This window comes from Perca flavescens, chromosome 8, assembly GCF_004354835.1.
Source record: "Perca flavescens isolate YP-PL-M2 chromosome 8, PFLA_1.0, whole genome shotgun sequence".
In the NCBI taxonomy this organism is placed as follows: Eukaryota; Metazoa; Chordata; class Actinopteri; order Perciformes; family Percidae; genus Perca; species Perca flavescens.
Window position 1 is genome coordinate 13,102,980 of NC_041338.1, and position 22,924 is coordinate 13,125,903.

General features: G+C 43.5%; 1 protein-coding gene across 4 annotated transcripts in view; it reads right to left on the minus strand.

Annotated features, from left to right (window-relative positions):
- The window catches only part of mtss1la (MTSS I-BAR domain containing 2a), a 28,048-nt gene that overhangs the window by 2,966 nt on the left and 2,158 nt on the right, over positions 1-22,924 (minus strand). For 2 of the 4 annotated variants that reach the window (XM_028585012.1, XM_028585010.1), the window contains exons 2-11: positions 21,314-21,375; positions 21,138-21,211; positions 9,146-9,230; positions 8,837-8,928; positions 8,663-8,737; positions 5,542-5,699; positions 5,319-5,426; positions 4,557-4,654; positions 975-1,107; positions 27-101 (exon numbers count right to left, since the gene is read on the minus strand). In XM_028585012.1, coding sequence (XP_028440813.1) covers positions 27-101; positions 975-1,107; positions 4,557-4,654; positions 5,319-5,426; positions 5,542-5,699; positions 8,663-8,737; positions 8,837-8,928; positions 9,146-9,230; positions 21,138-21,211; positions 21,314-21,375 — 960 coding nt within the window. Of the gene's footprint in view, positions 1-26; positions 102-974; positions 1,108-4,556; positions 4,655-5,318; positions 5,427-5,541; positions 5,700-8,662; positions 8,738-8,836; positions 8,929-9,145; positions 9,231-16,293; positions 16,349-16,411; positions 16,722-21,137; positions 21,212-21,313; positions 21,376-22,924 lie in introns of those variants that run through there. The other 2 variants (XM_028585011.1, XM_028585013.1) reach the window with 2 other exon arrangements.

Consider the following 22,924-nt stretch of genomic DNA (forward strand, 5'->3'; position numbering starts at 1 on the left):
ATTGGTGTGATGCTTGCAGTACTAACCGCTGTAGGGGAGTTGCACTCACTGACAGACTGGCAGGTTTCTGAAGCCTCAGAGGAGGCTGAGCTTGTTGATTTCTGGGAAAGGGAAGATGAAGTAAAAAACAGTGGAGAGGAGGAGGAAATGGAGAAAGAAAGGCAGGTGTGAGAGATAAGAGATGCACAGGAAGAGGGTGTGAGTTGGAGAAGAGTAACTGATGAGCTATAGGAGGGAGGGAGGTATCTCGGTCTCTGAGGGGATGTATATAGACCATAGCCTAGATCGAAAATAAAGTGGCCTGCAAGATCATTTATTCAGAAAAGAACATTGCATCAGTTGGTGTGCTGGTGTGCTGGTTGAGTGTGTTCTGTACACTACACTCTTTTCAGACCGTGAGAGTCTGACTACTTTTTCAGTCCGGTAGGATACAAATTCAACATTTGCAACAGAGCTTTCTCAGCAAAAACAAAGAGCTATGTGGGGGTACGGTGGTCGAGCTATTGAGCTGTTATCGAGACATATGGGGATTTGTCTGACATGAAAAAACACGCCATGATTGAAGGCGCCACGCTCAGCTCAGTTGGTAGAGCGGGCGCCCATATATAGAGGTTTATTCCTCGACGCAGCAGGCCCGGGTACAACTCCGACCTGTAGCCCTTTGCTGTAATGTCATTCCCGCTCTCTCTCTCTCTCTCTCCCCCCTTTCATGTCTTCAGCTGTCCTGTCAATAAAGGCCTAAAAATGCCCCAAAAAAAGAATCTTTAAAAAAATGATCGAAGGTGCCACATGGAAAAGGATCGTTGTCATCTACTGTGGCCAGAAAGTGGTGTTGTTTCCTCCTGCCCTGCAGTGTAACTGCCTGAGGAATCTCAACAAGTCTGCTTTGTGACTGGTGTTTCCTGCCATGTAATCCCTAAGTTCCTCCTGATCAAAGAATCAACTTTGGTGTTAAGGCTGAGGCGTTATGCTACCTGGCTGGTGATGTCAGAGGGCATGGGCGACGGAGGCTTGGAGTGGGTGTTGGCGTCCTGGGACACAAAGCCCGAGTCGTGGGAGGAGACGCTGCTGAGTCGATGCGCTCCTGCAGAGGGCATCTGGAGGATGCTGTTGACAGGATATCACATCAGTATATACCTCGACATATATGGGAGGATTTATAATGACCAAAATGAACAAGACAAGAAAAAAAAAATTTGCATTACATTTTTATGTATGCATTTACTGTGTCACAATTGAATGAAACATAATGTTAAATGACAATTATTTAGCCTTTTTATTTTAAACTAAATGATTCTTTTTAAAATCACTGAGACACGATTTTTCCATGCCACATTCAAAATAATTGACAACACGGAAAACAAGTGAAGAGATGTGTTGCATTTCCGTGTTGTCCAGCAGGGAGCAGCATAGGCGTGCCAATACTGAATGCATGATGAGGCACAAGGGAGCTTTTCCTTTTTATATAAAAAAATAAAAATAAAAATAAGGAGATGCATCATCCATGTCAAAATTAAAATACAATCAACTGTCCAAACACATTGGGGCCTGGCCATGGGCGGGGCTTAGTGTCATTGATAGCAGCACATTTGCTTTAAACATTCTCAGAAATGCGTCGAAAGGAGCCAGTTGAGGTGGTTCGGGCATCTGGTAAGGATGCCCCCTGGGCGCCTCCCTAGGGAGGTGTTCCAGGCACGTCCAGCTGGGAGGAGGCCTCGGGGAAGACCCAGGACTAGGTGGAGGGATTATATCTCCAACCTGGCCTGGGAACATCTCGATCCCCAGTCGGAGCTGGTTAATGTTGCTCGGGAAAGGGAAGTTTGGGGTCCCCTGCTGGAGCTGCTCCCCCCGCGACCCGACACCGGATAAGCGGACGAAGATGGATGGATGGATGGATTCTCAGAAATGTAACTAGATGTGCAGTTAATAGTAAGTGTCCCACAGAGAACTCTTTCAATGTGAAAGGCCGTCTGTCATGGCTGCCATCACTTAGTGTCGGCAATGATAAGGTCCAACCATGGCACTGAGGATGATGCATCTCCTTTTTTAAAAATGAAAAAGCTCCCTCGCTCCTCCTTATGAAAACTAATGACAGTGATTTGCATTTAGTAAACGCAGGTCTATGCTGCTCCGTCCTACCTCACAGACCTGCTCCACCGCCAAAATCCCCCCCCTCCCCTTGAAGCTCTGCTCCTCTAATGCAGACCTCCTCTCCCCACCACTCAGGACCAAGCACCGTACCTGGGGTGACAGACCTTTGAACCACTGCAGCCCCCTCCCTCTGGAACTCCTTACCCATAGACATCCTGGCATTTTTACTCTCTTGCTTTTAACTCTCCTTGATTCCTAGTTTGTTTTTTGTTTTTTTCTTTACAAACATTGTTCCTTTGTTGTTTTATTCTGTGTTACATTATTAATTCTTTTTTTGCCTATTTATATTCATGGTACCTCGCACATACGATTATGTATTTTTAAGGCATATTGTCTCTGCCTTCCCCGTTCTACCTGTAAAGCACTTTGGGTCAACTGTTTTTCGTTTAAATGTGCTATACAAATAAAATGACTTGACTTGACTTGACTTGACTTGACTTGACATCCGTGACTGTACTGACCTGGACACATTCAAAACACTAATCAAAACACACCTCTTCAGATTAGCTTTCCACATACAATAGTCTTACATTTCTCACCTGATAGTTACTGGTTTTATTGTTTTTAATATGCTTGTTTTATGTGTTGGTTTTATTGCTTATCTGTTTTAATGTGATGTATGTGCTGGTTTTACTGTAAAGTGTCTTTGAGTACCATGAAAAGCGTTATATAAATAAAATGTATTATTATAAGAAAAATCAGAAATGCATTACACCCCTTCACTTTGTTTCCTGTGGCATGGTTTGATTTGAATGTTTAGGTATTAAAGGCAAACATATATTCAATGGTCCTGGTAACAAGGGTTTTTCATTTAATGATGACACAGTAAATGCATACATGAAAGGAAATACAGATTACATTTTTACTTCCGTTTTTTTCCCTTGCTTGATTTGTGTTCATTTGGGCATCATAAATCTTCCATAAAAACATACAGTATGCATGTTAAACGGGATTGTAATCAATATTCTAGCATTTTTCTATCCCCCTAATTTTGTTCTGAAACTTGTAATGGGAAGAGTTATGTGTAGACCATGGCAAAACAGAGAGAGGATAAAGCTAAATAAAAAATGTATTACAAAAGCTGAGAACATGAAGGCAGTGTCATGTCGAAATTCTAAATGATGCCATTCTTCTAATACTGGCGCATCAAAGAGCATTTAAAAGTAATCCTATCTTTGATATTTCTTTCCCTCTGAACATTAACAGCTGTCTTCGTGCTTTTTGTCTCCTGCTCTGTCATTCTCACTCAGCTTTGCTTCTCTTTGTCACCCACGCATTTGAAAATGTGCAACTTTTGCTTCTCACCTTCCCTCTGTACTGCTCTCCCACACTTCCCCCTCTCCTCTCCTCTCCCTCTGGAATATATATGAAGTTATCACTTATCTTTAATCTTCTAGGATAAGGCTTAAGGAGTAAATCCAAATTAAATATCACAAATCAAATGACCTTAAACGATTCATTACTAGACACTATCCTTATGCCCTCTTTCTCTCTAATCCGTGCCTTTTGGAAGTACTAAGTGAGCTTGTTTTTCTTCTATCCTGCTACCAAGACCTTGGTCTCTTGATCACAAGTTTATTTTTAAATTTCGTTATCATTGAGACCAAGGTTGTTTCTAAGTTTTTCATGGACTAGTCTTATTCTACCCTAGAAAACATAACACTAACTGTGATTTAAAACCTAAATCGGCGTTAAAAGTAGCCAGTCAAACATTTAGTCAGTGGCTGCAATGTGAATAATTTAAGAACGCTACAAATAGGCTACGGTGTTAATTTGGTAGAAATATCCGGTCGGTTCTGTTAAGAACTATAACACTAAAGTAAGGCTTGATGTTCCTTTAACTCTAACATTACAAGGGTTTATATCTAAAGAAAAGCTCCTTTCTTGACCTAAAACAGCACATTTGAGCCACATTAATAAATAAATTGTTGAACTATCACCATTAGACTTAAAAATATGAGGAATTTGGTTCTGCTATAGGCTCATGGCTGTCAGGCTGTAATGTTTCACAGCTTGGAGCTAATCTGGCTGTAAGAAGCTTGAGAACTGCAAATCTGCCAGGAGCAAAAGCTGAGGAGCTGGCAAGATACGCCATGTACTGCATGTCGACTGTCACTGATAGTCTGGCTGTGTGGTAAAGGGGGGGGGGTTCACCTGCTTGTGTATTCATGACAACTTTTAATATTTAATTCCTTTGCTAGTGTGTTAATAAGGGAGTTGAAATCAAGAATGTGCAGGTTTGTTGACTCAAAACAGCATGACAGCTCAGATGCAGAAAGGATAAAATGAAACACCAAACAAAGTGTGTGTGTGTGTGTGTGTGTGTGTGTGTGTGTGTGTGTGTGTGTGTGTGTGTGTGTGTGTGTGTGTGTGTGTGTGTGTGTGTGTGTGTGTTTTATATATACCTGCACATGCTGCTCTTCCTGGAGCCGGTGCTGCTGGGGGAGGAAGGAGGGGTCTGGTAAGACCAGCTATAGTCGGAGCCTTTCAGATCCCGGATCACCTGCGGTGACACATAATCATATGGTGATGATGCAGTGACAACAATTGCTTATACCGTACACAAATAGGAAAAAAAACAACCATGATGGTTTAGATAATGGTTTCTGACCAATTACTGCCAATTATGACTCAAGCTGTGCTGAGGAACATATGAAGGGATAAATTAGTTTTGAATGAATCTGTTTAGTCACGTTGTGGTGTAATTGTAATAGGAAGGTATGTGGTTTCATTTTTAAATGGGCTATATACTTTCCTTAAACAGCTGGGCACTGTCATTTTAAGCAAACGTTACTCAAACAGGACTAGTAGTGCATGTGTTGGGGACTAGTTTCACTAGCGGATTGATACACAAATGCTCTGAGGAGTATTTACGGCAGACGGGAAGGAGTATGTTGGCTCATCAAATAAGAGTTTCTTGCTAAATGGAATGTGCAAAATAATCATTTTTCTCAATTACATTGTTTTTGTGATCGTCGGGAACCAAAATCAAATCACAATCAAAATTTGATTAATTGCACGGCCCTATCTTATTGTTGATAATTATTAGAAAAAAAAATACAGAATGACCAGACTTATCATTTAACAGATTTGGTTGTGATCCAAATAACCTGACCATCTCTGGCCGAATGTCATTAGTAGAGTCAGTAGCATTACACCCCTGTTACCTGCTCACTGGCTGGTGGCAGCTTGTGTGGGTCTTCGGTCAGCATAGTGAGGTCATCAACAATGGGCTGTAAATGCGTTATCTCTCCCAGCATGGCAATCTCTACATTCTGGAGGGGGAGAACACAGTGGATCGAATTAAACAGCTACCACATCAAACGCAATTAAAAACTATCTATTTACACCTACAACTTTAGGGTGAATAAAAGGCTAAATGTTCCTCACCACCACAGGCTGCAGAAGGTTAATGAATGTACAGTAACGCCCTCTCTCTTCCAGGAGGGCTCGGCGCACCGCCTGCTTCTCCGTCTCCTCCATCAGCAGGTACAGGTCACTGACATCCTGCATGGCACTGTCCAGCTGGGGGCGCAGGTTACCCCGGCCTGTGCAAGGGAAAGGGCGCAGGGACACAGAGCAGGGGAGGGAGGGTGGATGGATGGATGGATGGAAGGAGGAAAGAGGTGAGAGGGGTTGAGTAAAGATACGAGAGGAGGAGAGAGGTTTGGAATATGAGGGGTGGGTGAAAATTATGGAAGTGACATGAAGGAAGAAAAGTGCACACAGTTCAGGGAGGAGGGAAAGGGTAAAACATGAGAGGTGATTAGAACACATAATGATAAACTGCTGGAGGTCAACGCACTGACAAGCATTACACTCAAATGGTTCATGTGCATGGGAATGAGAGGACTCTGAAACATGTCATCTATCATGAGTCGATGCAAAGCAGCTGGCGGTGACTTGTAGGTCCTGAAATGTATGTGATGATTAGACACACGACAGTAAACGGAATGTCTAAAAGAGTCAAGAAAGACTAGAAACCGCAATGACACTAGATGATAGATGGCAAAAGGATAAAAATGATGCAATGAAGATGACCATCCCCATTTTCTGTCACTTTGATTGCATGATTTACACAGACATATACTGCCAGATGAAAACACCCTTCAGTGTATCTTAGCATATTTGGTTCAATCTCAAACAATGCCCTCACTAGAACTATCTTACATATCTGAAAATATAAGTAAGTAATATAGTTTAGAGTGAATTCAGATTTGTGTCTTGCTATGTTGTTAGATTGTGATCACTCGAACAGTGCTCTAATTGTCTTTGGCAGGCAGCACCCCGTATATTTGATTTTCCGCTGTCTTTATGTTTAAGACATATTGGCTTAATTGGCTAATCTTTCAGAGCACCAGCAGTTAATATGACTGTGATTAAATTAAGAGTCCCATACGGATATAACAGCTTGTCAATTAAAAGTTCCTTAAAAAAAGAAGTTCAGGTCTTCGGTAGTATACTTAGCTCATCATGGAGCCAAGTGTCAGCTCATGACAAAAAAAAGCTATAATTACTCAGAGGACTGAAAGATTGTCTATCAGATAAGTTGCCAAAAAAATTGGCAGTTTCTTACTCTATTAAGAGGCATTTAGAAAGCGGAAGTGCTACATTTGAAACAGGTCTGGCAAACTATCTATATGCAAAAGACAAGTACATGGAGCTAACCAATGTAAGAATAAAAAATACACGGCATGAGCCATTTCTCAAAAGGCATTTTTCATGGAAAACATTTTGGCATGTCACAGCAAGAAAAGCACAAGTGTAAATAATAAAATGAATGATGGCTGAATTCCATTTTGCTGCTTCACAGTCTACACGGTTTCACGGTCCTGCTATTGTGCATGCTGGCTCACTGTCACGCCTTACTGGGACACTTGAATAGAACGGAGTCGTCGGTAATGTCAGTAGTAGTCTATATCCACGACCTTCCACTTCCGGGATTGCTCCGCCGGATTTCACTCTTTTCGGACGGATGTCAGTTACCTTCCGCTTTCTTTGTGTTGGAATTTTAAACTCCGGTGGATTTGTGAGGACTATGGTTAACTGCTCCTCAGATCTCTGCAGGGTAAATCCAGACAGCTAGCTAGACTCTCTGTCCAATTGGAGTTTTCTGTTGCACGACTAAAACAACTTTTGAACGTACACATGTTCCACCGAAACATGTTCCTTCCTGAGGCTATTTTGCAGCAGCACCGCGGCTCTGTCTTGTGCTTAGCGTCTCACACCCAACACGATTGTGATTGGTTTAAAGAATGCCAATAACACAGCACGTTTTTCTCCCATCCTGGAATGCTGTGTGGACTAGCCAGACCCTCCTGCGCAGCGCTGTGGAGGAAGGTCTGGCAAATGTCAGTTGTAACACCCGTGCTACTCCTTCTATGACCTAGGCCGTTTCACCTACGCCCATGTATTACTTACACTCTTTTATGTTAGGATATTTACAACGAGTGCATCGCTTCAAGTATGGGTTGAGGAATAGTTCAACATTTTGGGAAATTCACTTTCTTGCTGAGAGTTAGATGAGAAGACACCCCTCTCATACCTTTCTGCCACATATAAAGCTACAACCTGTAGCCGGTTAGCTTATCTTAGCATAAAGACTGGAAACACAGGAAAACAGCGAGCTGGCTAGCTAAAACTGAACATAGCAATGTGTTGTTTTAACGCTTACGTTTTTGTATGTTTTAAACAAAAGAGATTTATTATGTTATTAGTGAACTTTAGAGAAGCTGGTAGGCAGATTTTATTACCTAGCCAGGCTAGTTGTTTCCATCTGTTTCCAGCCTTTGTGCTAAGCTAAGCTAAACGGCTACTGTTGGTAGCTTCATATCTAGCGTACAGGAACGTGGCATCAATCTCATCTAACTCTCTGCATAAAGCAAATAAGCGTATTTTTCAAAATGTTAAAACAGTTCCTTCTTTTTAACCAAAAATGCTACGACAGCATAGGGTGTTCTTTGACTGGCAGTTTTATCTAAATAGGTTTACGAAAACTATGTCACGAAGCACAGCAGACATACCTAGAAGCTCTACAGCCAGGGGAAATAGCCAGAAAGAAATAGAGGGGTTGCAGGGACAAGCACGGGGAAGAGAAACAGAAGAACAGGCAGTGTTAGCTGTATCAAATCAGTGCACATTGCATGTTTATGACTAGCCCGTACCACTGGTGTACAGTTAATCCTGCCTGAAGTGTAATTACAACCAGCAGTAGGGGCTAATACAAGCACAGCCAGGAAAGAAGATAATTTCTTTGATTTATAGGTAGAAGCTGACAAATCATCCCGAAGCTGAAAAGGAGCCTTTGAAATTGTGCCAGGCATTTGGATTTGACTAAATTGTCATTTCTAATTCTACACTCTAGATGGCGCCAGTTCAATCTGAACCATTTGTACAGACCAGGGATCAGCGGCGGCAGCACCAGAATTAATACCAGCCATAAAATCTCAATAAAGTTGTGCGAGTCGTCATTAGAATGAATAGGTTCTTGTCATTGTGGAAATGTTCTCACCTTTTCTTGCTTTTTTCTGGAGCTTTATGGTATCTAGCGACTTCCTTTTGATTTCCTGACGAGACCTCTTGTATTCTGTGAAGAGCGATTGAAAAAAAGATGCATCAATTTCTGTCCAATATATTCTGTGCTCACAAATGAGTTATTTATAGTTTGTGTTTCCAGGTTGTTCACCTTTGGCATGGTCTTTGTCCAGCTGATTAGCAGTCTTCTTCCATTCCTCTATCCTGTCCTGGAGTGGCGTAACCAGGCCTTCCATAAGAGCACTACAGCGACAGGGGAGACACAACGTGAGCAGAGAGAGTGAGAGGCATAACATAATGCTTTATTGTCATAGCACAAAACACTCAGTGAAGAGTGGCAGAGAGGGAGGTCAACAGAGATAGGATGAAACCTGGGAACACAATAATCCCCTCAAGGCAAGGGAAGAGAGAATATTACAGTGGAGGAAAAAAAACAAAAAAAAAAACAGGTGCCACTTACTTGGTGAAGTGGCGTAATTTTGTCTCAATGCTGCGGTGTCGCATACACATCCTTGTCAGAGCCGAGCCGACGTCCCTGGTGGCACCTTGGATAGGAAAAACCAAAACAAAACGGTCACCCATGATATAAGAGATTGGCATTACAAATCACAGATATGCCTCTTGGCCTAGAAACGTTTTTCTACGAGGAGATGTAACACATCACGAGAGTGTTTTGAAAGGTCTAATTCTCTCCTGTCGGATGCATTTATCAGGGTGTTTTTTTTCCTTGCTGGTGATGCGTTTCCTGCTGCAGCCACCAGGTGGACGAGTGCAGATTGTAAAAGCATAGCCCATACATGTCACATTTGTTTGGGGAAAGCAAATGTGCCACAGAAAAATAAAACCCTTCGCTCCCTCCCTTTTCACAAAAAACAGTGCATTTTTCCATTCGACACTTCTAGATGGCGTGCGTGATTCTCACCACACTGTAAACAACAGCTTGTGTGAATTGGTTACTGTACTTTTCCTCTCTGCTGAAGTGTAATTAAATGGGGTTTTCAGCTTCTAAAGCTCAGGCTGGCCCACGGTCTCCCAAATGGTTCACAGGTCGGTGTAATATGTGGCAGCACTGATCCGGTTGTAATCTGGGCCACATAGGGCTAATCTGAGGGTCCACACACACACACACACACACACACACACACACACACACACACACACACACACACACACACACAAAGAGAGAGGACATCTCTCAGTATCAGACAGGCCTCCCAGAGTGGAGGCATGCACGGTTGCATTTGTGTTCCTGAATGATTTTTGGAGCGCATGTGCACAGGTTCGGCATGTGTGTGTGGACAGGTGGTGTGATTTACCACCCCCCCCCCCCACCACCACCACCACCACCCTTCCCGAAGTTCTCACCCCCTCTATCCTGGAGGAAAAAGGAGGGAACCCTGTAAGGGGATATCCCTCTATTCTTCCATGCCTGCTCTGCCTTTCCTGTTCTCTCTGTTTGCTAAACACCATTCATGCAGGGGGGACAGAGAGAGAAAGAAAAACTGGCTCTAACACTGCACTGCAAAAAACAGGCAGAAGGAAAGAGTGATACACAGAATGAAGCAAAAAGAAACCCACTACTTATATAGCGAGACCAAAATCAGACACCGGTGGGATCTGTGCCATTTTCTAGTTATCGCCACGTAACGAAACTAGGTTACTGTCTCCAGCTGATATCACGTCACAGTTGGAAGACCACGTCACTCCAAAACTTCAGTGACAGTTGCACCAGTTCAAAGTCACCGAGCATGGACTCCATCACAAGGAGACATTTCTGTCAGGCAGATGTAGAATAACTTGAGTGTGTTGGGGTGTTGGGGGGGGAAGGGAGGGCTATTCTGTGCCTGCATTGGTTTTCTGGGTGACTGAGGGAGAGGAGAGGGTTGGAGGTGAAAGATCATCCAGCTGTATCACACACAGGCGTCAAATCCACAGCAGGAAGTGATTGAGTGAACATGTGGAACCTGTACGTCGAGCTCTTGCTATAAATAGCAAAAGAAGTGTCCATCTTTAAAAAGGACTGGTGTTGAGTATCTGTCATGAAATGACAGGCTCTTTGCTGCATAAAGCCAAGTGTAAAGACATATGGCAAATGTGCACACGACACGTGTGCGCAGGTTATGCATCTCTCCTCTTTGACCTCCTCCTCTTAAACGCAAGTGTCCATCAGGATGGAGGGAGAGGAAGGAGACAAGGGAGAGAGGGGAGGGAGTAATGTGGGCTCCTTTATCTGTATAACAGACCTTCCCAATGTCACCGTCAGCCAGCGAGAGTCCCCCTCCCTCCCCACACTCTCATGTCCCATCTACACCTGCCAATTTCTCTTCCTCTCCCCTCCTCTTCGTCTCCCGTCTCCTCCTGCCTCCTCCCCCTCCCAGAATGGGGGATCAGCTGACAGCTACATCCTGGGGAGGTCCAGAGGCTTCCTGCCCATGTCCAAGAGCCCTGCTGGCCTCTGGCCTCGACCGGATGGACAGATTCACTCCCACAGCACCCTGCATGCACACGCAGGCATGTGACAAACGTATACAAGTTGGGAGAAGGGTTTGGACTGACATTTTGTAGATTTCAAACTGAAAAAAGCAAAGCATATCCATCCATCCATCCATCCATCCCTGAAGAGGGATCCCGCCTCTGTTTTTTTTTTTCCAACTAAAGTTATTTCTTCTTTGTTTTGTGGGTGTTTATCCTTATCTGAGCCCTTTTGAGGCAATTCTGTGATTTGTGATTTTGGGCTAATGAAATAAAATGGACTTGACTATCTTCTATTTATATCTATGGATGCTAGACTACGTAGCAGCTTGAAACGTGGCTAAAAGTGCATAGGAGCTGGGAAAGTGATTATTTAGCAGACCTGGACCCCTGTGGCTTCGGGGGGAAGCAGTGTCAAAGCAGACACCCACACATGCATGAATGAAGCAAAACACAGACCAGGGTGGAGGAGATCTGTTATATGCATCCACGTCATATACAGTATCTTAAAACATGGAGCAAACAACTGGGACTGCGGTGCGTGTCGCCGAAAGCTGACGGCACCTGGTTTACTACATATGCCGAACATAACTATAAATTGCCACCAGATCTGCTGTACATTGTACAATGTTGAGGAGTGCGTGGGGTTGTTGGTGGGAAGGTCAAGCCCCAACTGTTGGGTTTTATTGGGAACCTTAAGCTCCAGTACCCAGGACCGGCTCAGTGTAGTCCCAGTGTTTAGTGAGTGGTTCCATCCAGAGCTCTGGTTCTGATTAACTCCCCCGATTCCTGGGGGTAGGAGGAGCATTTTAATAGGTCTTCTTTATAGGGGGCTCTCCTGCCAGGAGCCGGGAGCCGGGAGCTAAACTACAACGGGTCTCATTCCCTGATGTCTTCAACATGGTAGCTAAGCTTAACTATCTCTCCCTTTCGGCATCGAAAACCTTGCCGCTCGGCTCAGGTTTCATTTGCGGTCGAGACTACCGAGCCGGAGTGGGATTCTGCCGTAGTTAGATCGGTGCATTTTTAAGCGGACTCCAGCTCTCCTGAATCGAGTGGGTGCTCCCCTCTTCCTCTGCTTCCTGAGTCAATAAAGCATGTTTACGTGGTCTGTGGAGCGAAGAGGTACAGAACATCCTCGCAGTTACACTTCCAGGAATATGAAGGGTTTTTTTGTGTTTGTTTTTTTGCACAGCTCTTATACAGTCATTGCTTAGCAAAGGAAATCCCATCATCCGTGAGACAACAGTTATTCCTCACGCTGGCACCTTGGCCTGACTGCGGGTGGCATAGACAGCTAAGCCTCCCGCTTTTACCCTCCCTCACGCCTTTTAAGTGCTACAGAATGTGAGCTGGCAGGGACACAGCAGAGGCCACTGATGGATGAAAGGGGCCAATGGGTTTGAGAAGGGAGGAGGGTGGGAGGAAGAAAGAGGGTACACGCTGCCGAGGTGCCGGCTGGGTTTCGGGCCAGTCATGGGGAGCAGAGGAAGTGTTAGCTGGCTGCAGGTGCAACAGGCGCTGCCAGGTCAAAGTCTCCCACGTTCGGCCCAGTAAATATTTAAGTGATCACTGCTTTACTGTATGTAATGTTTTCCAACATCATCAACATTTTCACCCAGTTTTGTGCGTTTATCGGAATCATTTATTAAAGAACCGAAGCGCATCACGCAAACATTTTTGGTCAGTGAAGAAAAGAAAGAAAAGAGAAGGAGAAGGAATCGGGATGACAGACACAGACAGTGTGCGAGTCTTTTATGTAACTCTCCCGAATCTCTCTGATCTAAAATGTGAGTATATTCGCGTTCTTAAGAGCTGGACTAGTGAAAATAAGCATTTCATAAGATTTTTTTTGTTTATGATTGTAACACAAAGTAAATGTCTGTTTTACTCTTTTTTTATGTAAATGTTTTATCTGCTGACAGATTGGGGTGAAAAGTTTCACTTTGTAAACAAAGCCTGATGGGGGGTGACAGTGTTTGAGGGAGGGGTGCCATTACTTTGTTTGAAAGAACTGGGGAATGATTGTTTGTATTCATTGTCCAAAATGAGACTAACAACCAAGACAGGCCTCACTGCAGTATATGCAGAAATAATAATAATAATAATAATAATAATAATAATAATAATAATAATAATATTTTATTTTGAGATATTTTTTGATTAAAACCTAATATGTAGAAATTATTATAATTACAGTATTGAAGTGGTAACCCTTCCTTTTGCCACAAACTATACTTTGATGAAAGTAACAAAATACAGAAATTAAAGTAAAGCATTCTTATTACAGCAAATAAGGAAATATTATGTTGTATATGTTATATGGGGTGACAAGTCAAGTCAAATTTATTTATATCGCCCAATATCACAAATGTGCCTCAAGGGTGACGTCTTCAAATGACTCATTTTGTCCGACCAACAGTCCAACACTCAAAGATATTGAATTCACATTGCAATAAATATATAATAAAAGAAAAGCAGCAAATCCTCACATTGAGAAGCTGGAAATAACCCTAACCCTAAGTGACTGTGAGTATGTATTATGAGTGTGAACTTATGCACTACATGTGCATATAGCAGGATTCAAAACCTATGTGTCACTTCCTTACATGTGGAATGTCTCTTCTTACCAGCAGCAACAATACAAATGAAAGGCAGAGGAAACCGCCTCAGGATCAATTGTTTTAGTCACACACAGGCACACACACACACACACACACACACACACACACACAGTCAAACACACACTCATCCCATTGTTGTCTGGCCCGTAGGCAGTTTTATCTCACAACCAGAGACAGCGGACAGTTCTGATGTGGTGTAAACATGTTCTGGAGTGCATTAGGGCGAGACTGAAGGAGGAGGAGGAGGAGAAGGAGGAAGTGATATTTTTCTGTTGGAGGAGCTTCCTTTTCAGGCACATAAATGCTGCTAAAAATAGATGCCGCCCCTTGTCCAGATGTGCTTTTCACTGGAGTTGAAAAAGGGGAGACGGAAAGATAAAAAACTGAAAAATGTATAGTAAGAAAAGGAGAGAAGTACCGTATCGCGCAATAAAGCGGAAAGAACATCAATAAAGTGGAAAGGACAGAAACTCCACAGGGCATTGTATTCGAGAGGACACTGGAGGATCCTACACGTACATGCGATACAAAAGGACCCCAGATGTATCCAAACTCCACATCAGCCAGAGACAGCCGTCCGTGAATGACTCAGTATTTAAATGGAACAAAGCCGGCTTTACAACCTTTGCAATAAGGGTGTCTTCATCCCAGCTGACGATGTTCTGCCCACTCTTTTGCTCGGCCTAAGTTGCTCATTTGCAAACAATCCGACACCGCTCCACCTCCACCTGTAGCCTCTGAGTCGTAGATAGCCCGAGGGGAAGTTTATTACCGTCGCACCCATTCTCCTCCGTGCTGAGCTTGGCGTGTGTTTGCGGGGAGAGAGAGAGAGACCAGTCGGAGACTAGATGTCAAAAATGACCTCTGTACATACTTTATATGCACATAGTAATAATAAAACTTTTTCATGTGGGTGGTTGGACTGAAATGTTCTTCTCTGCTACAAAACAATTACATTATACTGGAACCATATACCTATAAAGTCTTCATGAGAGTCAGCACCTGAATTATGAAAATCACCATAACTCCATCCAAAGTCGATCCAATTTTTTTCTTTTTCATGCCGATTGATTCTGATCACCTTCAACTGCTTGTAAATAGAACTAGAGTGGAACTGGAAGCCCTGCTTACCTAAAAAATAAATAAAAGAGCTTAATTGCTAATGTCAGCGTGCTAACTTGCTCACAATCACATACTTACATGCTGCTTTTTAGCCCAAATAAAGTTCACAGTCACGTTCACCACCTTGGTTACGCGTGTTAGCATGCTAATAAGCAACAAACACAAGTACAGCTGACGCCGATGGGAATGTCATTAGTTTTGCACGGATGACATTTTTAACCGATTAACATGATAAGTCAGGAGATCAACAACATTATTTAAATGTATCTTGCAAGGAATATAGATGCCTATACCAAATGTCATGGCAATCCATACAATAGTTGTTAGTTGTCAAATTCTTTATTATTTTTTTCAACCTGGATCTCATCCTATCCTCTAATCCTATACGGCAAATATGAACTGTCAATTTCCATCCACTAAAAGTGCTGTTTTTGCTACTGGCAGACTCAGATTGTTATTCTAAGTGTCTGACAACATTATGGAAAGGATCCCTACAGAGACAGACCTTTTTAGTAAAATCCTTTTTGTTTAACATAAGCATCCCCGAAATCGCCAAACTCACCAGACCCCATTTAAATAAACAATATTTTTAGCGTGTATAGAGCCAGCATGTTTTCACATGTAAAAGGGGGAATTAAGGGTTTACTTCAACCAAACCAGAATGGTGATTGTTGGAACAGTGGAAAGACAAAACCAAGCTGGCTATATTTTGGGTTTTGGTTTAACAAAAATAATCTTACTCTTTTATCAAAAAGGTCAACCTCTGTAGGGATCCTTTCCGTATTGTTGTCAGACACTTAGAATAATAATCTGAGCATGTCGGTGGTAAAAAGGGCCCTTTAGTGGACGGAAATTGAAGGTGCGCAACTGCCGATTAACGTTACATTGTTGCTCGTTTCGCCACTGGCAGCTGCAGCGGTCTTGCTTTAATACTGGACCAATTTCAAAAACTGAAAAATTGAAAATAGGGTTCAGGTTGAAAAATACCGGTTACCCTTTAAGACATGTCACTAATAATCAAGAATGTCCACCTCATGGTGGCAATAGAGGAAAATCAGGAAATCAGCAAAGTGATCTACTGATCCTCTACTCTCAGCTAATTTCTCCAGCTGTTTTCAATCAGCCACCTCCGTAGATTAAAACTATGTGTATCCCTTTCAGTCCCTCTTTTAATGTCCTCCCTTACATTCCTCCATTAGGCTCTCTCTCTCATGTGTATTTTCCCTCCCCTCTCCAGCTCCCTTCCACACCGAGTTCGTGTTCAGGATATAGCTGAACACAGTGTTCCCCCGAAGCCTCATGTTTGTCTTCTTAGTTTGGTATTCACCCTCAGAATGAAAGCTATGCAGAACAACATTATTATTCCCCCCTTTTTTCATCTGTTTCTCACATCATTGTTGGTTGAAGCCCGTAAATTGGAGAGAAGCATGGAGAGCGGTGTTGGGAGCTGTTCCTACAAACAAGGCAGACAGCTGAGGGAGAAATAAGAGGCCCTTGTCGATACTTACGAAACTTTATGGCTGAGGGTCGAGAAATACCTGCAGAGCCACGCTCACAATCAGCAGAATGGCACAGCGGACCACGATGCATCATTCATTAAAGTGACTGCATGTACATGTATGTCCAGTCCAAAACACAATCCATAAGCTCTTGTTAAGAAATCAAATCCACATATAAGCTCTAACATCCCTGTGCTGGTACAATACAGGCCTCATATCAGACTTGAACATGAAATGTCAAGCTTGATGGATGTCAGTGCTGGTCACATGGGCCACACTCTCATTATTTGACATGTTGGTAAAAATAGCTGCGCTGCTGGGACAGCGTAGGAGACAGTAATCCCCTGATCTCGCTCCGCACTAGGCCACGGCCGCATCTTGTCCATGCCAGGCCGTCCAGATGGCGGTTAGGGATATCCGTCCCATCTGCCAACCCAGAGAAGCACAGGGGCCAAGAAGATTACCGCCTCGCTGAGACACTGATCTACTAGCATAGCTCCATTCCTCCACTGAGTATGGACTGAATAAGTAAGAGAAAGAGAGACGGACGGACAGAGAGGTTGCAATGACCCAGTGAAACATTATGTCTGTGACACGGTGTGATACTCTACAGGCTCTGGCACACAGATGGAAAGAGAGAAGGGTTTCGACAGCGTTGAGCACAGACTTGCAGTGCATTGCAGTCTGGCCGGTGATCCCAGAGTGTGAATTTTTAAAGCTGGGGGTGGCTGATCAGGAAGGGAAGCGAAGGCAGTTCTGTGTCTGTGTGTTACAGAGTGGGGCTAAGAGGATTAGCTAAACGCCTCTGCCTAGCCTGGATACCCAGAGCTGCGGAAATCCCACTGCAACCACAACCCCCCCCCCTGGCCAACCCACCCCTAACTAGAGTCACCTCACTCTCCCGGCCTGTATCTCATACCCCGATGGACCATTAGCCCTGAACTACTGGCTCTCTGACCTCCATCGAATTCTACCATGTCCAAAAATGGGAAAAAAATGAAGTCAACCTTCCACTAGAAACACATGCCATCCAGCCTAGCAACAACAAAACACCAAACACAGATCCCACCATTCTCCAGATAGGTCCGGTCCTCTGAAATACATCGCACAACTATTTAATATGAAAGACAAAAATGGTCACGACAACACACCAACAAGGAATTCGGCTGACCTCAGACTTAAGTCCCAGGAAAAGACGGGTGTTGAAACATGAAACATTTATATTTTTAAAAAGGCTAAAATTCTACAAATACATAGATCTAATATAGACTTTTATTGGACCCAGATGCGAGAGACAGACGTGCCTTTAGACATAGGTCCATCAGCACAGCTTAGAGAGACAGCGCTGTCGACTCCTACGGCAGCTTCATAAACACACAGACGCTGACGCCATGGCTGTGGCCATAAACTCTAAAAATCGACAACACGGGCACGAGGAAGCCTGAACATGAATACGCAGACACAGAGAGAAGAAAGTTGTAGGAGGTGGAAATGGGGGGGTGGGGTGATCTCAAATATAATGCAGCTATTATGGGGTATGTATGAAAAGCTGCCCTCCCAGTAAAAAGACAACAAAACAAGTCAGGACAGGAAATTTATAAAATCCTCTTTCATTTACCGTCCTGTCTCCCTGGATCAATCAAGAAGCACTGAATGAGGGCAAATGCTGCTTTCCTTGGCAGGGGAAACACCGGGCCCAGTCTGGAGAGTGTGTGTGAGAGTTAAAGGGGTGACGGGGCTAGTGTGTCAAAGGTAGATTAAAAAAGAAGCCGAAGAGGAATGCAATGAAACCTCCAGCTGTGCCAGCAGCTGCAGCTCGTCCCCGAAACACGAGAGGGGAATCGGGGTGACAGCAATGACGGCCAACAGTTCATAGCAGAGGGCCTACACCCCGCGGTGCAATCAGCCCTATATGGCGGTGCAGACGCTGAGATAAACATGACCGATGCAGGCAGACAGACCCACACACACACACACACACACACACACACACACACACACACACACACACACACACACACACACACACACAAAGGGGGAAAAACAGCCACAGAAACAGAGACTTTTTGAAATGGCGAGCAAGTAATCTCTATTTATCTACCACCGTTTCCTGAACAGTCTGGAGTTAGTCAGTGTAAAAGCAAGAGGAAAGAGTGGAACATCTGGTTGCCAATATATTTTAGGATAATAACTTTTACCATTGCTGCTGCCAGAAGGGCAAATTTGCCTGAATTATGTTCATGGAGCCTGCAGCCTGTGGTTCAAAGGTTATCCCAATCCACTATGGATTAGCTCCAGTAAATATCGACATTCCTCCTGGTAAATTAATTGCTGGGGTTCAGAGCATGAAAAGACCAACACAGCTCCTACAGGAGAAGTAGGATTGAAATGCTGCGCTGGTTAAGAGCCCATAAAAACTGCACACTTACTTTTAGATTAATTGGAATAATTGTTGGAATTCAAAAAAGAGCAACGATAAGAGCAAACGTGTTTTGCTTGTACTGATGGATTCAATTTGCATCGAATTATATGGGCTGAACATTGAAAACATCACTCCACATAACACAGAAACTCTCTGTACCCGTGGCCCATTTTATAATGTCGATAGTAAACAATGTCCAGTTAGAAGTTCATAATCATTTAATCTACTGTTATTTTCAATATCAAATGCAAATCACAAACTCTCAGAGCCCAAAGTTGTGACTTTAAATTTCTTTTTTTGTATGACCAACAGTCAAATAAGACTACGAGTGTACAGCCACGGTAGCGACTGTGAGACTGTACTTGGGGACAGTTAAATGCTAACGCTAGCATAGCAAGCTGAAGCGAATCACATTAGTCTTGCGGGATAAAATAAAGTATTAGACAAATCAAAATTCTGACCTGTAGATGGGTGAAAAGTCCATCAAATAGCTGTTGAGATATTTCAGTCTGGACCAAAGTGGAGTTTGACTGACCAACAAACCGACACTGCCTTCATCAAATGTTCAATATTTTTGATATGCTAAAAATATCATGTCTTCATTTTCTGCCCATCAATTCATCAGCACCAGTCGAAACCATGTTTCCTTAGCTCCTCGTCACTTGTTACAAAGTCTCTCATCATGCCACAGTGTTCCCTGCTGCATCACTCATACAGTCTGTGGCCTGAGAAGGGTGACATTAAATCCTAAAGTTAATGTCCCTGGGAGAGGAGCAGAAAAGTAAGTGGGCGTATGAGTGACACACTTAAGAGGGATTTTATGCATCTATGGCTGTAAAACTCAATCTGCCCATCTCTCTCTCTCTCTCATCTCTCTGTGGTCCATCTATCATTCTGCTGTTTTACCTTCTTTTACAGTAGACGTACTTTTCTTTTGAAGGCCTGCCCTGCCATGGTCTGTACCTCGGTTTTATTGAAGCAGGCTGTCAGCTGCTGGCGGGTTGACCCTAGTTTACCTTGCTTCATCTTGCGCTCACATCAGGAATCATTTAAGGTTGATGTAGTATCGCCATGGCTGTAAACTCTACTGTTACTGGACAGGCTATAGGAGTAAAACGGGTGAGAATGTGTGAACACTGTTAAAGAAATTCCCTCTTTAGTCACTTCAGCACTAAGTGGTCAGTAGGGGGCTGTGCGAGTGCAAACGGTTTAAAAGCACATTGGCATGTGACCTGCGAGGTCAGGTGGCCGGCTACCAGCTGTCACTCTTTTAAATATCTGCGTGTATGTTAAGGAGCCTTTGCACGCTCGTCCGGGTTTGAAGGCTTTTTTTTGATCTACATAATGCTCTCGATGATCAACTCCAAAGAAATCTGTGTTAATCAGCTGCATCTGTGGCCAGCCTGTCCGCTGCCACTAGCAGAGTGACAAAGCAGATCAGCGGACCTCATTAAGACCGAACAAACAATAAGCTCAGATAGGGCGTGAAATCAAAATCCTGATTAATTGCACATTTTACCTAGATGAACGATAATCAATCACGTTGTTCTAAATGATCTTTTCTAAAGCCAAAATGTTTCCAGACGACGGACACGGCTTTTTTCTTTTTTTGGGGGGGCACAAGTTGCTCAGTTGACTCGGACTCGCTGTTTGAGTTATCCTCCATTATACTTTCCATGCGGCTGACTGGTCCGGGCAAAGTCACGTGACTACACATGCGGTAGAATGTCTTTAAGGAGAAAGTAGGCCTATCAACAGGAATAAATTATCAAAATTATCGCCATGGGAAAAATACACCGATAACAGCTTCAGAATTTCGATGTCGATACCTTTTCGATTAATCGTCCAGCCTTAAGCTCAGATTTTCACTTCTCAGAGGTAGTGGCCATCTCAGTGGCAGAATTGAGTCCCCATCCAAGTTAATTTTACACAAATAGGTTTTGAAAGTGTTCAGATTATTAAAACATCTACTATATAACTGTACAACGAAATATTGTTTGGGCTCATCTTTCACCACAACCACAGTCTTTATAGGTTGTATCTGCTGCAGTAGTGGGCCAATCACAGGTCGCATTAAATCGACTTGCGGTGATTGGCTGCAAGAAATACCAACAAACAAACATACAAATAGTAATTTTTTTCTAGATCCGTGTTAAAAAATGATCGAATGCAGGTATAATTTGACAGGAGATGTTTGAATACTACTTAGTACGGTGTTATTTTAGTCAATAGGTATAAGGTATTGAGTACCGACACCCAGCCCGAACGGTGTGAGAGATTGTATTACTCCTCCCCCCCCACACACACTCTTACCTCGAGAGTTGGTAGCCATGTCCGCCACCTTCTGAAAGGCATCTAAAAAGGCCACCGCTGCCAGAATGGTGGTCCTGTAAATATATTGGCACCATGAGTAGATGAAGAGTCTGTAAATACTGCACAATAACTTTTCATTCCTCCAGGTTTTACCACTCTTTGGAAACACTTCTCACCTGAGTTGAGAGTGCAGTTTTGTGGCCTTGGCGCTGAAGTCTTCCCACACAGGGTAAGAGCTCTGATAACAAAAAGGGAAAAGAAATGAGTCAAACAAATATATCAACAAGGACATGAAAGTGCACAGGCATACCTTCTCAAACACACATACACACAGCGTATGCATACATATTTGAGAGGACAATGTTCTCTTCAACATGACAGAATCTGTATTTTCTCTTTAATTTACACTGATTGTACCGAGGTGAAATAAGGTTCCACTCAGGTTGTACTCAAAAGGGAGCTTGGCATCTTACTAGAGATGGTGCGATACCATTTTTTTTGCTTCCCGATACAATTCTGATACCTGAACTTGCATATCAGCCGATACCAAGTTCTGATCCAGTGGTGCATTTTATTATGTTAAGTGTATACTACTATCCCTGTATGGATGTGATATGATTACTATCTTTGCGGTCGGTCTGGCTCAGGTTAAACTCTTTGTGAAACATGAACAAACACAAACAATGAATGCCACAGAACTTCCTTTTATTATCCAGTTTGACAGTCAGTTAGAATGGAAAAAAAGAACATGAAATGTCAATGACATTTTAACGTAGATTTTCTTTAGGGCTTTATTACGTGGTATCGAATCGGTGCATAAACTCCAGTACTTCCCGATACCGATACCAGCGTTTTAGGCCGTATCGGAGGCGATACCGATACCGGTACCGCTACATCTTTACATCTTACCCCAGGGTTAGAAACAGCATGGTGTAAGTCCTCTGTGCTCTGACTTGTCTTTAAAAAGGTCAACGTGATTCCTCAGCACACACGCACATTTAGGTTATTATTGTCCTGGATCAGCCTAGACGCCCTCTTCCCTCGTTCTTTGCTATGGCCCGTTATGCGTGTTCATGTGTTTAGATGTCTTTCGTACATGCATGATCTGAATAAGCTCTCACATCATGACTGTTTATGTGCACCGGGCAGGTAGTGTGGCTGGTCTTTGAAATTTCTGGATTAGATTTCCCCCAGGATCATCATATGCAGCCTTGAGCTGTAATAGCAGAAACCAAACATAAAACACATTCAAGGCTAGATCCCATTAGAGCAAGGGCTTGAGCCCAGGAGAACGGAGAGGAAGGGCATAACCCTCCCCCATGTCCCCCTTTTGATGGAGAGCAGCCAAAAGAAGCTGCACGTCCTGACTATATATAGTCAGTTTGCAATCTGGAAACAGTCTTGCTCTTCATCACTCCTGGTTTAACGTACATTCTGGAAATGACAGCGTTCAACTCCCAGCTTCTCTCTGCCTTAAAAAAGAAGAAGTGATTTAGGAGCCGTCGTCGCTAACAAAAATGTTTGCCGTGTTCCTCCCCGGCCTCGCTGTCTGCGCTTGACTCCAACAGGTGTCTAATTAGCTTGTGAGGCCTGTGACTCCCAGGAGCGGGAGGGATGCGCTGCCAAGAGAGCTGAGGGAGGAGGGTGAAGAAACGGGCAAAGAGGGCTACATGCAGAGCAGCAGGGGAGGGTGGCACACGCAGTTCTCTCTCTTCATCTACACCAAGCCACTCCCTGGGAGGCCAGGGGAGACAAACAGTGGGATGGTGAAGGAGGAAAGGAAGGAG